General features: G+C 42.6%; 1 protein-coding gene across 1 annotated transcript; it reads right to left on the bottom strand.

Moving 5' to 3' along the window:
- Window positions 1-572: 572 nt before the first annotated feature.
- On the bottom strand, window positions 573-11,215 carry LOC139409183 (transmembrane protein 59-like). The gene is made up of 8 exons (XM_071153978.1): window positions 10,856-11,215; window positions 9,212-9,317; window positions 8,695-8,789; window positions 8,389-8,541; window positions 4,920-5,025; window positions 3,586-3,706; window positions 3,365-3,482; window positions 573-2,468 (listed from the first exon to the last, which is right to left on the bottom strand). Exons 1-8 carry the CDS (start codon window positions 11,018-11,020, stop codon window positions 2,310-2,312), a joined length of 1,023 nt encoding a protein of 340 aa, XP_071010079.1. The 5' UTR covers window positions 11,021-11,215; the 3' UTR covers window positions 573-2,309.
- Between the last annotated feature and the right edge of the window lie 2,048 nt (window positions 11,216-13,263).

Genomic DNA, 13,263 nt, shown 5'->3' on the forward strand with positions numbered 1-13,263 from the left:
CATCATTAGGAGATCATTCTGAATTAGTAGCCCTGTGTACAAGCTACAGAAAACAAAATAGGTTGCCCCACAGCAGAGTGGGAGGGGATAAAAACTCAATTTCAGCCACCCAAGGCTTTGTGTGTGTGTCTTTTGTCTGGACAGGAGGGTTTCTAATGAGTTCCAGATGCATTTGGTAGGGTTCCCTCACTTCCCTGCAACTGAAATGTTTCTCACTTGGGAGCACAGATACTCTGAAATAGCACACAGAAACAATGAGAGTCTGGGGAGATCATGTACATGAAAAGTGTCGGACGTTTTTACAACCAAAATAGAACATTTGACAAACAGAAGATACTGTACCAGCTAGCATGACGTAGTGCTATGTGATTATGTTGTTGATATTTCATATCCTCCATGAACAATTTGAATGTCTGGAAGAAAGTGGAAATATATGTTTCAAATGAACATGGTATAAGAATGGCTTAAAGAACGTCTTAAACCTTAATGGGACGACAAGTCATTGCATAATTGATCATGCATACTGTAGATGCGATGCATGTGTGTGCACTGCCATAAAACCCACAGTCGTCTCCATTATATTTACCATGAACACACTTTATTCATCATGTTGAGGTTATGTATTATCTCATTGAAAACATACAGATAAAAAGGAACCGTTACAGTTTGAAACTCTCATCACATTCTACATGGAGCTGTGACCTTCACTTGAACCAGGACTGATATCGAAGGGCTTTTAGATATATCCATCTTGTTTCTTTCCTTAACTTAAATCATGAGATTAATATCCTAACATTCTATTCGACACTTAAATAGAAACACAAAAATCACATTAGCTTCCTGCCATACTGAGATGGGTGGTTTCATTGAATGTGGTGTAGCGTACTAGCATGCACAGTGAGTAGGCAAAAGGAAAATGTACTTCGCTGGACATCAACGTCACCGAGGGGAGAACTGAAATCTTATTGAGTGTGTTACTCGATAACGAAGGTCTATTCTAAAAGCCTTGCATTGAGCATCCCATTGGTCTTCCCTATCATGATGTGCCTGTGTAGCACACAGAAACGTCTACTACTAGAAAGCGCATGGTACATTTAAGAGCTAATAAGACTAACCCTTAAGGAGATATAGCAATAATATAGTAATATTAGTCTTCCTGCATGTCTCTGGAAAAGGGGGGTACATTGTTGTATTACAGTTGTAGCAATAGGATAGATTTGGATAGATGAGTATTTACATGGGACTTCACTGACACCAGTAAACAGGTACCTTATGCTATTGGTTCTGAATAAATACACAAAGTCATGAATAAATACACAAAGTCATGAATAAATACACAAAGTCATTAATAAATACATACAATAATTCTCCTTCTGAGTGGGCGGGACAATTCCAGTTTAATTCAGCACCAAGTACTGTTTTTATTTTGTTCACACACACATGCACACGCCGTGCGCACTCTCACTCACACAAACACACACACACACACAGTTAGCTGAGGGTGTCAGTCAACATAATTTGAGCACAATTCCTTTATTTGCCAAATGTCAGAATTCAATGAAATGGGGTGTTTCATCTGATCTGAGAATTCTCTGTAAGATCTACAGAGATCTATAATTTATGGAGTGTATTTGCTTCTTTTAGGTGATATTTCCTTCACACAGCTGATATCGGTGATTATCATCAAAGGTGAAACGTGGTAGCCATTGTCTCCTGCAGCGTTCACAATATAGTTTTCAAAGCATTTTAAACATCTCCATACCTTTTCTCTATCTGCAAGTCACAAATTAATTCCGAGAGGATGTAAGAGAATTTTTATTCATCTTCAATTTGAATCCCTGTGTGTGTCCTTTCTTTTTTATCCCTCGACATCAAAAGCCTGGAAAGCTTTCAGAGCACATGTTCTCCTTGACTTCCTCACAGGCAGATCTAAATAGTTACATTTAATAGTTACAATGTCCATTAAATAAGCCTTCAGCAACTGCATTGTCAAATACAAAATGATAGGTACAAGAAGGTGGTGACAACTAGATCTCCACACTCTTGGCGAGATTTATCAACGGACACTAGGGATCTAGAAAACTGGTATTGTATGCAGAGATAAGCACAACAGGCTAAGATCTGATGGTCCGACTTGTTATAGAAACTAGAATTCAGACGGGACAAATATGTTTTGAAGGGATTGTGCCATGTGTGTATAAAAAAAAATCTGGTGTGTGTGTTGGTGTGTTTCTGTTCCCCTCTTTTACTGAGGGAGGTTTTTACGAAATGGTTACCCTAGAAACCAGAGAGCCGATCCCTTTGGTCCCCTAAAGAGATGTCTTGTTGAGGTCAACCTTGACTGGCAATGGTCCAGCTTCCTCGCTCTCCTCTGGTTGGTCGATGGCTACAGCAATCACAGGGGTCAGGTAGTAGGGGTTGACCTTCTGGACGTCATCCAGAAACTCATTGTCTCCGTTGATGCTCAGCTGGGAAAGGAATCAGTTATTCATTCAAATCGATAGAAATGTTCCCATGGTCTCTAGGCCTAATTCATCTCAGGCAAACACATGTTAAAGCTGGAATCAGTATTGGTGAAACTGCCACATCCATTTGCGATATTACAATAACAAAGAAATTCCTTAAAACAATGAAGAATGTTTGTTTCCCTAGGACATCATGCACACCATTGCACGCACGATAGAAGGGCAGAGTATGAATTGCAATTTTTTCCATCACGATGCTGGATGCTACTCTCCTCCATTTCATAAACAAAACAAAAACAAATGCAAAATGCAGATTCCAGCTTTCAGGTAACACTTCAGTGAGTTAACAATTAATCTAACACAGGGGAAATGAAGTTACACAGAGGGTTAGCTGTTTTTCATCTAAAAGACAGAGCCAATATAATTCAGGTTTTTTGTGATGCTGTTCTGGTGCTGTGTTTACCTCTGTTTTGATGTGCTGTTCTGGTGCTGTGTTTACCTCTGTGTCGATGTGCTGTTCTGGTGCTGTGTTTATCCTCTGTTTTGATGTGCTGTTCTGGTGCTGTGTTTACCTCTGTTTTGATGTGCTGTTCTGGTGCTGTGTTTACCTCTGTTTTGATGTGCTGTTCTGGTGCTGTGTTTACCCTCTGTTTTGATGTGCTGTTCTGGTGCTGTGTTTACCTCTGTTTTGATGTGCTGTTCTGGTGCTGTGTTTATCCTCTGTTTTGATGTGCTGTTCTGGTGCTGTGTTTACCTCTGTTTTGATGTGCTGTTCTGGTGCTGTGTTTACCTCTGTTTAGATGTGCTGTTCTGGTGCTGTGTTTACCCTCTGTTTTGATGTGCTCTTCTGGTGCTGTGTTTACCTCTGTTTTGATGTGCTGTTCTGGTGCTGTGTTTACCTCTGTTTTGATGTGCTGTTCAGGTGCAGTGACCAGGCTGGCACAGCTGAGCCACAACATCACCATGATGGACAGGAAGAGACAGGCAGCCAGGATCCAACGAGGCAGTCCAGAGCGCCTGAGAGAAAGGGGAGGTCCTACAACTCAGAAGACCTCTAAATCAGAGGGAACGAAATGGGTTGATTTGGGCAGATGACTGTTGTTGTTCAATATTTCCTCACCTTGACATGCAACCCAGGAAGTCATGCTCAGCGGTGGGGTCCTCTGTATGTTGCTGGACTGCTGGGTGCTTCCCCTTGCCTCCGGCCTTGGCTGCTCCCTTCTCCCCATGTCCTTTCACACCTGCACAGAGGTGAACACTTATGAGCAACAGACTTTGTGAGGAAGTGTAACAAATGTAACCTAATTTCATCCCTCTAGAGATCAATAAAGCATATTCAATTGAATGCAATCCTCCTTTAACCTGTTAGTGATCCCTTCGCGCGCCAATCCCTTTAGCGGGATCGAATTGACAACATCCAGTGAAATTGCAGAGCGTCAAATTCAAACTACAGAAATATCAATATTCAAGATTCACAAAAATATAAGTGTAATACATTAAAATAAAGCTTAACTTCTTGTTAATCCAGCCGTAGTGTCAGATTTCAAAAAGGCTTTACGGCGAAAACAGACCATGCGATTATCTGAGGACAGCGCCCCGCATACGAACACATAAAAATAATTTTCAACCAGGCAGGTGGCGACACAAAAGTCAGAAATAACGATATAATAAACGCCTTACCTTTGAAGATCTTCTTCTTTTTGCAATCTCAAATGTCTCAGTGACACAATGAATGGTCGTTTTGTTCGATAAATTCCTTCTTTATATCCCCAAAATGTCCATTTATTTGGCGCATTTGATTCAGAAATACACCGGTTCCAACTCGCCCAACATGACTACAAAGTATCTAATAAGTTACCTGTAAACTTAAATAATCGCTAAAATTTAAAACGGGATAAACTGTTTCCAATACCGGATAAAAACAACGTGAAGCACGTTCCAGTTCACGCGCACCAAACAGTAGAGTCCACCTGGAGTGACACTTACAAAGAACAGCCATACTTCTTAATTTTTTTAAAAAGAAAAACATCAACCAATTTCTAAAGACTGTTGACATCTAGTGGAAGCCATAGGAACTGCAACCAGGTTCCTATTAAATAGGGCTTCCCATAGAAAACCTTTGGGAAATACTATGACCTCAATTTCTTTTTCCCCTGGATGGTTTGTCCTCGGGGTTTCACCTGCCAAATCAGTTCTGTTATATAATTTTAACAGTTTTAGAAACTTTAGAGTGTTTTCTATCCAAATAATTTCCTAGCTTCTGGGCCTGAGTAACAGGCAGTTCACTTTGGGCACGCTTTTTATCCAGACGTGAAAATACTGCCCCCTATCCCTAAGAAGTTTTAATGCACTGTATAGTATATATCCTACAGGTCTTATTACGATTTGTACATTATGGGTCTCAATGTGTGACAGAGCTGCATGCCACAACACTGCAGGCGGTTGGTGTCTCACCATGGGGTCTCTGTGTGTGGGAGTGGACTTGTGGCCAGGGTTTGTCTGCCACATTGGAGCGGGGAGCCTGCAGCTCCGGCAGAGTGTACTCAATCTCTGGTTGGCTCTGGTAGGAACAACAAACAAAGTCAATTCAGGCACTAGTAATTACACACAGTAATTCACTGAAAAAGTGGCAGAAAAATGTCTGTTTTACACATTGAGGTTAGACCATAATGAAGTCTGGACTAAGAATACTCAATGAACAGCTAAACACGACAGGGAGAAATACACACAACTGCAGACTTAGATGTAGAGGATACTGCCACATGTCCTCAAACAAAGAGAGGACTCACTGATTATAGGCGAACATTGCATTTTTACAAAATGTGTGCTGCTTGCAAGCCAGGCACTGTGTACCTCAGCCATCTGTGAAATTGAGCCATATAGACTTCCAAACTACCAAACAGTACAAAACAGTACTTCCAAACTACCAAACAGTACAAAAATAAAACCACTTAATCACACCTTATAATGGCTGTTCAGGTGGCACTGAGCCCTCCTGAGGTATAGATTGTATAGAGCAGATTGTATGGATTGTTCTTTGGCACACAGGTGGAGTTTTAAATCAGCATTTCTTTCTCTCTAACTTCATTAAAGGACCCCCTGCTTGCCCATTGCTGAGTCTGTCCTGGTTGGCTGCTCAAGAGCCCCCCAATTCATTCTCTCTGAGGGGAGTGAAAAGGACACCTGACTGAAGAAAGTGTCTCTGAAAAGAGGCCTTTAAAAACAGCAATTGTGCACTACAGTATGTGAGCGAACCTAAATAACTTAGAGTGAAGACAGGGTTAATCCCTATGTCTATACACACACATATTCAAGTAGGTGCGCAAACACACACACAAGCACACTCGCACGTACACATGCGCGCACACACACACACATGCGCGCGCGCGCACGCGCACACACACACACACACACACACACACACACACACACACACACACACACACACACACACACACACACACACACACACACACACACACACACATTGACCCAGCTCTGTCAGCAGAGGCATCATTGTGCCTTTCATTATGGAGACTGTGTTTCTGGCTCCCCCTGGAGAACTCATTAAAATAGGATTTTGGTTTCCCTCTACTGAACCTTTCCCAACAACAAGACGTGAAGACAGAGAGAGTCATTTTTTAAAGAAAAAAATAATAATCTTGACACACAGGTCCATGTATGCATGCATAGTTATGACAACTGAAAATAAAACGTATCAATCGGCATTTGAATAGTCTATGGGTCTACGAATGTGAGATAAACAAAAAGAAAAGGAAATAAATTGGTCAGATATAGTAATTTAACTGAGATGACCTATGTGGAAGAGAATAAGGCTTGGTCTAACAAAAGGTCATAGATATTCAGACAAACTATTGTTATTTTCAAAGTAATTTCACAACCAGTTTTAGCGATAGCAAGGATTTTACGGAGCGCATTGGATCCAGGTGTAATATTGGGGGGAAAGGCAATGGGAAGAGAAGAGTGAACATTTGAGTATGTTAGTAGTTATTGGCTGCAGACTGGAAATCTTTCCATCAGTAAGAGTAGGCCTTCTGATGTACATCTGTCATGCATTATTGTCCCAGAATGCCAAAGGTGCTCTGGCTATAGAGGCACAAAGACCAACAGGAAGGAGGGATCCTTTTCCAAAGTAACAACCTCCCTTCCCTTATTTGGTATTTTTGGGTTATTTGGGCTCAGTTTCTTCTTGGGGGGGGGGGGGGGGTCATAGAAGTAGTATCTGTGTATGTCCCTATTTCCTTCAAGGGGACCCTGCATCATGTGAATGTTGGACGCGGAAGGAATTGAAACAAAACCCCTTTTCCAAACAAGCGTTATCCCCCCAATCAGTGATGAGAGGGCCCTGTCGGCTGTGTTTACTCCCTCTAAGCCCGGAGGAAACAGCTTGATTCTCGTTGATTACCTGGGAGGAGCACTCCTGAATCACTGGGAGGCTAGGATGGCATGAATAAGTGTGATTAAGAAGGAGGCTGCCACTTAACCCATGTCAAATATGGGTAGGAGAGGGATGGATGTTCCCCGAGCTGGAGCTCAGCCCATTGTCTGAGGTACAGCTAAAGGGAGCTGAGGAAGGGAGAATCTGCCGCTTGTGGGACTGAGACTCAAACTGTCTCCCTCAGACACAGGTGGCTTGCCTGGAGCAATCAGAGAAGCTGCTTTGATCACAGTTGCATCCAAACACACAAACTTTTGGAAAATGTTGTGGGTAACCCACATTGATATAGAACCCAGATGGTTTATGTGCATTACGTTAGCCCTCTAAATGTAACGGACCTGGTATCAATCTTCAGTGACTCAAGACCACATTAGACCTGTGAGCTAAAGCCTCAATAGCTCTTGGAAATAGAGTCTCAGTTCTTTTGAAAGTAGTTTTGGGAATCACCTCTGCACATCACATAGCAAAATACACCTACGTCTATTGGCTCCTTAGTGAATTAAAAGTCTTATTTGTTCAAATGACTGATTAACTGAAGGAGAGCGCAAGTTATTCCACTGTGAACTGATTCAAATATAAATCACTTGGCCCAAATAAACTTGTCATACTGAACACTGCATGAAGACCAAGTGCCATTCATTCCACAAGTTGGCTCTCTCACTAACTCTTGAAAACTCATATGAACTTGTAAATACATTTATTTTTGTCTTATTCACTTCAGCTCCAGTAGTGCACTGTGTTGCCTTTGAATGGCCCTTTTTGAGAACTTACTAAAACTGCTACATAATGTGGACAAACTGCTAGCACAGTGGGTCACCTAACCATTTCCTGTTTGTTTTGTATCACGCCTAAGGCTACAAGTCACCATGGTCCTCCTAGTGAGTCCATACAGCCTGTCATCCTACCCAGCCCTCTGCTCTGCAGAACCCACTCATTCTGAATGTCTGCAGTTGTGATTTGTATTGCAGCGGTGTCTTGTCTTCTCTTTCAGCTGTCCCTCAGCCTCAGTGCTTTTCTGTTGTTTCTTTGCCTCCAGTCAATTTGTCAAGAGGGTGGCAGCCAGCCAGTTGCCCACTAAACACAGGCCTGCTAGCCAGCTCAGAGCCTGTGGAGCCTGCTCTCACCTCTGCTAGCATGTCACGTCCATGAAACACAAGCATCCATCCATCGCCCCTAAGGCTAATGAAAGAAATGGCATGAAGACTGTTGTTTTCATAATTTCATGTTGTCTCACCACGTGTCTTTTTATTACTAGATTTACAGATCTCGGTTGTCCTTCTCTATAGATTCAGCCAGCCTGTCTTGACTTAGCCGTCACTTATCTAGTAAATCATATACAGTACTGATCCCACGCCCTTTTCACCCTTATCTTTGAGTTGAGTTCACCTCTGTTGACCCCAAGGTTTGAATTACAGCTGTACCCCCAATAGTCACTGTGTAACTTGAGTCCTGACAGTGTCTCACCTGGAAGACCACCACCTTGCCGTCGTCGGCCTGCAGGTAGAAGGTCCAGGTAGAGGAGATGAAGCTCTGAGCAGAGCTGACGATGTCGTTAAACCAGCTGGACACGGTGTCCATGACAGAGGGGGGCTTGGGACGGTGGGCCATGGCTTTCAGCTGCAGGGAACAACAGGTTGAACTGTCTGAGTTTAGGTGCCATTATTTCATCTGGCAAAAAAGTAATGGTGTGTGTGTGTTGCTGTACAAGACTGTGTGTGTGTGTGTGTGTGTGTGTGGCCTACTGAATGGCTACTGAATGACCATGCTAACCTTCCTCCTCTTGATCTCAGGTTCGGAGGGCTGGCTGGCACAGCCAGTGCTGCAGGCCTCCTGCTCCAGCAGTTTGCTGTATGCTTCCTGGCATGCTACAGAGAGAAGGGGGGGGGGGGGGGGGGGGGGGGGGGGGTAGAAGAGAGAGGGGGAGAGGGGTGAGAAATATAAGTGGAGGGGGAGAGAGAGAGAGAGAAGAGGGAGAGATATAAAAAGACAAAGAAGTTCAAGAGAAAATACACAGCATGTGTTAGTCATTGCGTCCCTATTCACCCCTCCCTGCGGTCATCAATATCAGAACATTTGAGCCTCTACTGTCGGGACCAGGGAGAACAGCAGATCACAGGATTGATTTTCAATAAACAAGTCACCAGTGAACAGCTTCAATTGAGCCACACACACACAGGGTTCCATTAATGCCATGTTGGCCCTGGTACAGGCACATGATAGGACAATAGGTTGAATCAAGTGCTTTCTGGCCTTGAAGCATAGCTTGGGGTTTTTTGGTTTTGTTTACCTCCTTGACACTCCTCCCTGCTGGTGTTGAAGCCAGCATTGCCATTCACAAACTGACATATGGAGTAGAGACGACAACCACGGTGACAGGCATTCAGTATGGAGTCCTTCAGGAGAGAGAAAAACATAGGAGCTAATTATGACTATTCAAAGAAAGCAGATATCCTCAAAGAGAATGAGATATTGTCCCGGATTTGTGTGTGATTAATTAGATAGGCAATTAGGTATGCCTATACCACAGAGGTATTTCAACTGGATAATGTTACAGACTAAATATTTTAAATGAGGTGAGGAATTATTGATCTTAGAGGTACACATGGAAAATACTGCAAATGTCGTGCCAGGGAATGCTGTGATGAGTGAAGAAAAACAATCACTTGGTCACAGTTTCCGCCAAGCCTGGTTCTATTACAGAAGAACAAAACTGCGCCCCCAAGCGACTGACACAGGAACGTGAGCGACAAAGTGATCCCCCTGTCCGACCATCAACGGTTTACAGGCGTATTACAGTGTCATGCGTGTCACCCTTTCGATTTACTGCGTTTTTCCCTGTTCGTTGTGGGTCTAGCGGGGCTTTATTCTGACCCAGGATGCACGGTTCCTTTTTATAGGTAACTATTTGCTTACTACACAGTGGCAATTATAGTCCCATTAATAAAATAAACGGAACATTGTTCAAGCACTGACTATTTGTCACTAAGGTGTTGTTCAAATAATACGCGCACATCAAAGGCATACTTTAGGGCCTATAAACTGGTGCAGTGTTTTGAAAAGAGGTGATTCCGCATAGTTCACTGTGATCCATTTTGCTGCTCTGCTCCGCACTCCCCTGCATGATTTCTGAACCACACCTGAGCTGAGCCGAAACGATGAATTGTAGTTGGGTAAATAATAGCCTAGCTGAGGGAGTTACCGTTATTGGCTATAGACACTAATAATCCATTAGCCATCTTACAGGTTATAAGTATTTGTCAAATTGTACATTATTTAAAATGATTCAAACATGGATATTGTAATTCATTAGATATTACTTACATATCCTGCATATTGCTGTTCATCGACAAAATAATTGCAAATGGCAATAGGCTCTATTGGAGAATGCCATGCTTGGTCTGGTGCCCTCACAACAATTTTACGACTGGGTTTTATATGAACATACATAAGTTATGTAATTAATGTGTAAATCAATCCAGAGGAAGTAGGGGGAGTAGGCTGTATGGCTATAATGGAGGATCAGAGCTGTGGAAAGAATAACAATTAGATGCGTCATAAAATGATATTTTCGGCCAAATCGTGCATGATAATGTCCACTTAGTGCAGAAATTAAGTTAGGTGGCGTAGCCTAGCCTACAGTTGATACGATTTAGGATAACCATGCCATTTAGTCAAAATGTGGGCCTTCGTTACGCATTGGCCATGCTACATTTACACAACAGATTTCCAGCACTTAACGACTAAAGGGAAGTCTATCGGTTATCGATATACCGTATTCAATTTCGGATACAGTCGTCGAAACACAACAACTTATTATAGCAGCGATTCAAGCACGAAAACAGACTTTTCGGCACATTGATATGTAGCCGAATATATACTGCTGTTCTGCTATTCCTCAATGGGGTCTATATCGTTTCCAAGTATCACTTACTTTAGCTGGACTTTTGTTTTTGATGGTGATCTGGCATTGCTTTTTGCAGTAACTGATGTCGCCTAGTTGGTTGTCAAATAGATCAGAAGACGCAGCCGCCAGCCCCGCCAGAAGCAGCCAGACGACAGCGGAGACAACGCACACCCTGCCGCCGAACTGAAGCATTTCCAAGCCGGATTTGATCACCACAGTCTGGACGAGCACTGGCACTTTTAGTGGGCTCTGGGCTTCTCTGACGGATGTTGCTTCAATCCGATTGCTATCTGCTTCGGTAATCTTGTGCTATGGTTTCGTGGTGTCGTCACTCCAAACATCATCGCTCACACGCTGCTGTGCGCCCCCTCTCGTGCGGTCTTCACTCCACACAGTGCAAATTCTCTGAGGTGTATACAGTGCATTCGGAAAGTATATAGACCCTTTCACTTTTCCACATTTTGATACATTACAGCCTTATTCTAAAATATATTACATTATTTTTTTCCCTCATCAATCTACACACAATATCATATTTCGCAAAGCGAAAACAGGTTTGTGGCAATTTTTTGCTAATTTATGAAAAATAAAAAACAGAAATACCTTATTTACATAAGTATTCAGACCCTTTGCTATGAGACTCGAAATTGATCTCAGGTGCATCCTGGTTCCATTGATCATCCTTGAGATGTTTCTAAAACTTCATTGGAGTCCACCTGTAGTAAATTCAATTGATTAGACATGATTTGGAAAGGCACACACCTGTCTATATAAGGTCCCACAGTTGACAGTGCATGTCAGAGCAAAAACCAAGCCATGAGGTCAAAGGAGTTGTCCGTGGAGCTCTGAGACAGGATTGTGTCGAGGCACAGATATAGGGAAGGGTACCAAAACATTTCTGCAGCATTGAAGGTCCCCAAGAACACAATGGCTTCCATCATTCTTAAATGAAAGAAGTTGGAACCACCAAGACTCTTCCTAGAGCTGGCTGCCCAGCCAATCTGAGCAATGGGGGAGAAGGGCCTTGGTCAGGGAGGTAACCAAGAACCCAATAGTCACGATGGTCACTCTGACAGAGCTCCAGAGTTCCTCTGTGGAGATGGAAAAACCTTCCAGAAGGACAACCATCTCTGCAGCACTGCACCAATCAGGCCTTTATTGTAGAGTGGCCAGACGGAAACCACTCTTTGGTAAAAGGCACATGACAGCCTGCTTGGAGTTTGTCAAAAGGCACCTAAAGGGCTCTCAGATTATGAGAAGCGGAAGCCACTCCTTGGTAAAAGGCACATGACAGCCTATGAGAAGCGGCAAGAGTCTCTGGTCTGATGAAACCAAGATTGAACACTTTGGCCGGAATGCCAAGCGTCACGTCTGGAGGAAACCTGCCACCAAAGCATGGTGAAGCATGGTGGTGGCAGCATCATGCTGTGGGGATGTTTTTAAGCAGCAGGGACTGGTAGACTAGTCAGGATTGTGGGAAAGATGACCCAAGCAAAGTACAGAGATCCTCAATGAACCTGCTCCAGTGCGCTCAGACAGGGGCGAAGGTTCACCTTCCAACAGGACAACGTCCCTAAGCACATAGCCAAGACAACACAGGAGTGGCTTTGGGACAAGTCTCTGAATGTCCTTGAGTGGCCCAGCCAGAGCTAGGACTTGAACCTGATCGAACATCTCCGGAGAGACCTGAAAATAGCTGTGCAGCGATTCTCCCCATCCACCCTGACAGAGCTTGAGAGGATCTGCAGAGAAGAATGGGAGAAACTCCCCAACGGGAAAAAACTATTTAATTCATTTTAGAATAAGGCTGTAATGTAACAAAATGTGGAAAAAAGTCTATAGTTCTGAATACTATCTGAATTCCCTGTAGGCCTACATACTAAGCATTCATAAAATGTATGATTCAATATATATATATATATCATGGGGTAAAAGACACATTATTTGCACTAAATTATATTCTATCAATTATTTAACCGGTATGTAAGATAATGCTTATATTTATGCATAAAGATGCCTTCCCTTATTCACAAGGCATCTGTAAATAGGAGGAGATTGAATTATTGCAATAATATAATTATGTATACAAATATGACTAGTACAGAGACCACACCTGATGGCACAGTGCAGCTTATGAGACATGCCAACTATTGACCCACAGTCTTTTATTCTGTAGCCTTAACAAGTATTATATTATAGGCCTATAATATATATGTAAAAACGTGTATTCTTTTTAATTAATGCATAGCCTAGGTATTAACTATAGCCTACTGTAATAAACCCCTTACAATTAAATGCCACTCTTTACCCCTTTGTCATGTGAAAAGTGAAAAAACACATTTGCACCACATTTAACTTTGGTTTTTATAAACATCAAAATAGCATATTTAGTCAATTATTCAAATGAGTGCTTTGGATAGGATGGATCCTGTACA

This window comes from Oncorhynchus clarkii, chromosome 5 (genome assembly GCF_045791955.1).
Source record: "Oncorhynchus clarkii lewisi isolate Uvic-CL-2024 chromosome 5, UVic_Ocla_1.0, whole genome shotgun sequence".
Classification (NCBI taxonomy): Eukaryota; Metazoa; Chordata; class Actinopteri; order Salmoniformes; family Salmonidae; genus Oncorhynchus; species Oncorhynchus clarkii.